General features: G+C 38.4%; 1 protein-coding gene across 1 annotated transcript in view; it reads right to left on the bottom strand.

The window, feature by feature from the left end:
* The window catches only part of INTS10 (integrator complex subunit 10), a 131,808-nt gene that overhangs the window by 11,916 nt on the left and 113,699 nt on the right, over positions 1-6,193 (bottom strand). The window contains exons 8-10 of the mRNA XM_006897002.1: positions 4,147-4,229; positions 3,207-3,359; positions 1,200-1,308 (exon numbers count right to left, since the gene is read on the bottom strand). Coding sequence (XP_006897064.1) covers positions 1,200-1,308; positions 3,207-3,359; positions 4,147-4,229 — 345 coding nt within the window. The remainder of the gene's footprint in view (positions 1-1,199; positions 1,309-3,206; positions 3,360-4,146; positions 4,230-6,193) is intronic.

The following is a 6,193-nucleotide window of genomic DNA, read 5'->3' as shown; positions in this document are numbered from 1 at the left end:
GGTCACCAAGCCCACTGAGGTGGTCACCAAGTCCACTGAGGTAGGTAGGCACTGTGTCAATTCATCATGTTGAGGGTGTTCCTCTTTCTTTGACCCTCTGCCTTCCCAAGCACTATATCTCTTTCCAATGACTGGTTCTTCTTGAGAATATGCCCAAAGAAAGTAAGATAAACTTTCACTATTTTGCCTCTGAGGAGCATTTTGGTTGCATGCCCTTCAAACTGGATTTATTTTTTTCTCTTGGCAGTGCATGAGAAATATTCTTCACCAACATCACAATTAAAAGGCATCAATTTTTCAGTCTTCTTTATTCATTGTCAACTTTCAGATGCATAAGAACCAAGTGAAAAAACGATAGCTTGGATCAGGCACCTGGTGGTCTTTTAGGCACTATCTTTGCTCTGAGAACTTTGGTGAGGTCCTCAACAAGATTCATAACAACATGCATGACGGCAGCAGTCAAGAAATCAAAAGATCTGTTGCACAGGGGAAATGTGATGTCAAGGAGGGCAAGAGGTAGCATAAAAAACATTTATATTTACATGGGGACCTTGTAAACACATTTATACAAGTTTACGTCAAAAACAAAAGGCTCATGAAATAACATTTATCCTTCCTATTTGTTTACTCTCTTCTTGATCAAGTTTTAAATATACTACTTTTTTTCAAAGAACCAACTTTGAGTTTTAGCAATTTTCTCTATTTTGTGTTTTATTTTACCAATTTACCATCTTCTATCCTCTTGTGCATTTTTCAATGTTTAAGGTAAAAACTTAAAAATTGTGAGCTTTTCTTCTTTCTTATATTAAAATTTCAAACTAGACATTTATATAGCTTTTCAAAAGCAACATGCAGTCTGAGGTGAAGCTTAGAATAGTCCAAGAGGGAAATACACTAAGATAATGTTTATTTAATAACCTAGACATTTTCTTAGATTTGGTAAAAAGAGAAAAAGTTCACTGATAATTTTTGAAGGAATAAAAAATGCAAAAAATGAAAAGAACTTTAGAAGAAACACAGATGTATAGCTGCTTATAAAATCAGAGTCAAGAAAAAACTTGGCAAAGGATAGCATCTTACACAATTTATCAAGCCCTACAGATCACAACAGTACTATCTTATCTGGAATCATAAATTACGTTCTAGCTTTGTATCCTCAAAAAAACGTACAAAATAAAAAATAAAGCTTGACATACTACCTTTTCTAAATTTAGGCTTTACTTTGGATGGTTCTTCCTGTGATCTGCTTCCATCTTGAATGGGAAGTACCATATAGCACATCAGATCAAGGACTTTTTCACACATCATCTAAAGAAGAACAAAATGGAACTAACCTTTAGATCTTCTGGAACAGAATAGAACTAAGCATAATACAGTATTAACTAGAAATGCAACATAAATACTATGTAACACATCTGTATAGGAGAGTCTACAGCTCTGTCTCATGTCTATAAAACCCACTGAATCATCATTACCATTTGCTCAAGACTGCAAGATTGAACAAAAAAGTAACAGTAAAACTAAATCTGTAGGGACGCTAGTGGCTTAGTGATAAAGAGCTGTGCTGTCTATTTAAAGGCAAATGGTTCAAATCCCCACATGCTCCACAGAAGAAAGATGGGCACCCTTCTATGTGACTGACAGCCTCCGAAAACCCGATGGAAAGTCAGTTCTGAGTTGGTTCTGAGTCGCTGTCACACAACAACAGTTCCATGAGGCATTAATAATAACCTGGATTTTGTTACTGTTGTTAAAAGACCAAAAGAAGTACTGATGAATGAAGTAGGCTAGGACTAAATTTCTCTTATCAACACATTTAACAGTATAGATAGTGCAAAGAAGCATGGTCCTACCTTAAAGACATTTACTAACTCAATGAAGTAAAAGTGAACAAAAAAAGAATGAAACTGTATGATACAGACCATAATTTTAAGTAAAATAAAAATATAAACAGGCTATAGCTTTAGGCAAGAAAGTTATCCTGACCAATGCCTTAAAGATGAGAGGAAGTGGAAATGTGGAAAGGAGGAGAGAGGGCTTGTAAAGCTCAAGAGGAAGATGTGGAGAAGGTTACACACTGCTATTAGGTGCTTTATTTGAAGAAAATGAGTTTGGTTTAGAAACCAGAGATATGAAAGTGGGCTGATGCAGTTTATGTGGATTAAGTTTGGATGCCATACAACCATCTCCATTTTACAAATAAGAAAGCTGGATCTAAAAGTTTGTTTTCCAACTATGTTCTGGCATACCCAGAAAATATTGACTGCATGGGACCCCACAGTAAAGAAAAGTGGCCATTGAGAGTTTTAACAGTAACCAGCACTGGGAGCTCTAGCTTTCCTATGCCATGACCGACATCCTAAGGGCTGAAGTGGCTCCCATCTGGAATCCAAAAGTAGACAAAGTGTTGTGAAGCCCTAGGTTAGAGAGCAGCTTAGCAGTTAAGAATTTAACTTTGGGGGCTGATAGTTCAAGCAAGTTAGTTTGTCTAAGGTCACACAGCTAATAAATGGTTGGGCCAGGGATGGAAGGTATTAAGAGTCATGTGCCAATATCTATCTTTACGGAAGCAGTTTGTCATATCTTTCTACCATGGAGTGGCTGGTAGATATGAACCTCCAACCTTTCAGTTAGGAGTTCAGCAATTCATACACTGCACCACCAGCCTTCTGCTTTGTGCAGTTAACTTGTCAGATGCTGTGAGGGAGTCAGACCGGCATCACAGTCCTCACTTAAAGGGTAGGAGGGGCCCACAATCCAGTGGAGGAAACAAACTGGGATAGAATCTGCCTCTGTATCACCTCATGGGGTAGCTTTATCACTAATCAAAGGAGAATCCGAGGTTTGGGTAAGCTAAGTGTTAATCTTCCTCTATTCCCTATTTAGTTATGGTCTCTTCTTTCTAAATACAGGAAAACTGATTTCATTTTAAGGGAATCACAGGCAAGAAAGTAAAATAAGCCAGGAAACCTGCATTCAAGTATTGAAGCCTATTTTCAAGAAAGCCAGAGGGCAAAAAAAGAAAGTAAAATAAAATCGTCATGACTGTCATTAGATGAGATGATCATTAAAGCAGCAGATTAGTGAATCTAATTAATATCAAATTTCAAGTAAACATGGCTGCATTAAAAGCCATTTTAGGAAAAGAAAGCCCGCAGAGTAGCCAAATGCACCTGCTGTTGGTATGTGCTGCCCACAGTACTTACTCTGTACTCCCCGAGAGCAAAGTGGCAGGTTGCTAGCTGGATGAGTGCTCTCTGATGTTCCAGGGTCCCCTGCCCAGTGAGCTGTGGCTGAGGGAGGGATCCTTGAAGAGCTGCTAGGTGATGCAAGCTGGCTATTGCCTTTTTATACTGACCCTTAGAAAGACAAAATAGCAAAGAGGGGGGAAAACAGCCAGAGTTTACCAAGAAAGCAGTAAACAGGTACATAAAGTTAATGTTGTCTGATCAACTGAGGAGTTTAAAGAAGAGTTAGGAACAGAATTAAACAAATTAGACAGGAGTTCTAAATGCCATTTTATAAGTATAGCCTTAATTCTTCCGACTGAAAAAACAAAACAAAACAAATCCCCACAACCTTACTTACAAGCCTTTTGATTAAATGTATTTGGATACACCATCTTTAAAATAAATATTTTATTACTAATACAACTTCTGTTCTATGAAGGGTGCAAGCAGCAACCTGTCCATTCCAAAATCAGGAGTAGCAACTCTCTCAATGAATTACTCATCCTCTGCATTCCATGTGTAATTTCAGGTAGACTGTGGCAAGGCAGAAGAAATGCATCAGAGCAGAAGGGAGGAGTAAGAAGTACTAATCCTTTATTAGAAAATGAAAAATCTTACAGAGCAGTGTGACTGGACACAACAAATGTTAACATAAAAGATGCAGTCTTGCCATGCTGAAGTCATTTTGAGATGGTCAGGCACCATAACCCTTCAGTTACTGACAATCTTTCTAAAGAAGCATGGGCTGGTCCTCGGAGTGGACGTACAGTTTATGTGTTCGTATTCATATACATATGAATACAGTCATACACGAGGCCCCTCCTACTGTAAGTGAACACAGAGTGAGCTTGAATATTGAAGTAAGTTTATAACTGTAATCATACTGCTACTGAGATTGAGATACATATTATTTTACCTGATAGATGATCATATCTGTAAGGAAGATTCTTAACCAAAGCCAAGTATCTGTCTTCCACGCCAAACAAATTCTTGTAAATTCTGAGGAGGAATTAAAACATACATAACACAGAAACACAAAGCAAAATTAAAAAACTTGATGAGAGAGAACAACAGAGAAAAAATTACCAAAAAATATGTAGTAACTTTAGTGTTTGATTTGTTTTGCTAAAATTCCAACTGGAAAATGAAATTAGAATGCAACTCTTATCAGTAATAAGTAAACAGTTATCTTCATTAGGTATCAACATTTACTAATCACCACGTGTTAATAACTTTGTTTTTCTCAGAATAAGATTCTGTCTTACTTAAAATAACTGGAGGACATGATGATTAAAAAGTTTCCTCAAACTCATGGCTAATTAATAACTAAGTACCTTGCTAAAAAAAAGTCTATGGAATGTCTGAAGTAATCAATTAAATGAGCCATTAGTGAATTGATATTTTAAGGAGTACATGCTGCTCCCTGGACGCAAGGATTTGAGGCTCTGTATCACACACTTTGGGCATGTGGCCAGAAAGGACGAGTCCTTAGAGAAGGACATCATGGTTGGACAAGTGGAGGGGCAGTGCTGGCAAAACTGGACTTCCACCTGCAGAAAGCTGAAACAGGATCCACATCTCACACTATACACAAAAATCAACTCAAGGAGGATCAGAGACCTGAGAGAAAAACCCCAAACCATAAAGTTCTTAGGAGACAAACTGGGATCAGGCTTAGAGGGCCTAGTCTGTGGTAGAAAGAGACTGCCAAATATAGTCAGAAAAGCACAATCTAAAGAGGATAAAATTGATGAATGGGACCTTTTAAAGATTAAATCCTTGTGTGCATTAACAACTTTCTCCAACAGGGTGAAAAGAAAACCTATAGACTGGGAGCACACATTTGTTATTACCATCTCAGACAAGAGTCTCATAATAAAAAGTTCACAAAATATTCCTGGGATTCCACATGAAAAATACTGATAACCCAATTACAAAATGGGCAAAAGACATGGAAAGAATTTTCACAGAGGAAGATATCAGAATGGCCAACAGACATATGAAGAAATGCTCCAAATGACTGGCAATAAGAGAGATGCAAATCAAAACCACAATGAGATACCATATGGTGAGACAGGAACGCTTATACATTGTTGGTGGGATTGTAAAATGGTACAACCACTCTGGAAGGCAGTTTGGCGCATTCTCAAAAAGCTGAACACAGAAATTCCATATAACCCACTGCTTGGAATATACCCTGAGAAAATGAGATCCGAGGCACAAACGGAGATTTGTTCACCAATGTTCACAGCAGCGTTATTCACTATCGCAAGAACATGGAAAACAGCCCAAATGTCCAACCACAAATGAATGGATTGAGAAATTATGGTATATTCATACAACAGAATAGTACACAGCATGCAGGAGCAATGATTTTGTTAATTATTACATAACTTGGGAGGGACTGTAGAACATTATGCTGAGTGAACTAACTCAGTCCCACAAGGACAAATATTGTATAAAACCGTTATAGGAGAATGAGTATAACTCAGTCCCACAAGGACAAATACTGTATAGAACCATTATAGAAGGAGGGGAAGGGTGAAAGAAGAGAGATGAGGATGTGCGGGGTCGGAGGTTTGGAGGGATTAACCATGGGGTTGTACAATTTGATGAGTGGGGGGTGGGGTGAGGGAAATTGGAAGAATCTTGTCTGAAAAAAAATGTATTCCAATTTTATAAACAATCTAGTATGTTGTTGTTGTTGTTATGTGCCATCCAGTCGCTTGCGACTCATAGCGACCCTATGTATAACAGCCCTAAACTCTACTCTGTCGTGTGCCAATCGCACTGTCTCTGACACTCCCATCCCGATTACCCCAGCCACTGAATTAATCCACCTCATAGGGGGCCTTCCCCTCCTGCGCTGCCCCTCCTCCCTCCCAGCATGATGTCCCTCTCCTAGGACCAGTCTCTCCTTACAACATATCCAAGTATGTTAGACAGAGCTTCAGAATCCTTGC

This window comes from Elephantulus edwardii, unplaced genomic scaffold (genome assembly GCF_000299155.1).
Source record: "Elephantulus edwardii isolate Elephantulus edwardi_28Jun2011 unplaced genomic scaffold, EleEdw1.0 scaffold00195, whole genome shotgun sequence".
Classification (NCBI taxonomy): Eukaryota; Metazoa; Chordata; class Mammalia; order Macroscelidea; family Macroscelididae; genus Elephantulus; species Elephantulus edwardii.
This window is presented reverse-complemented; position numbering and strand designations above follow the sequence as displayed.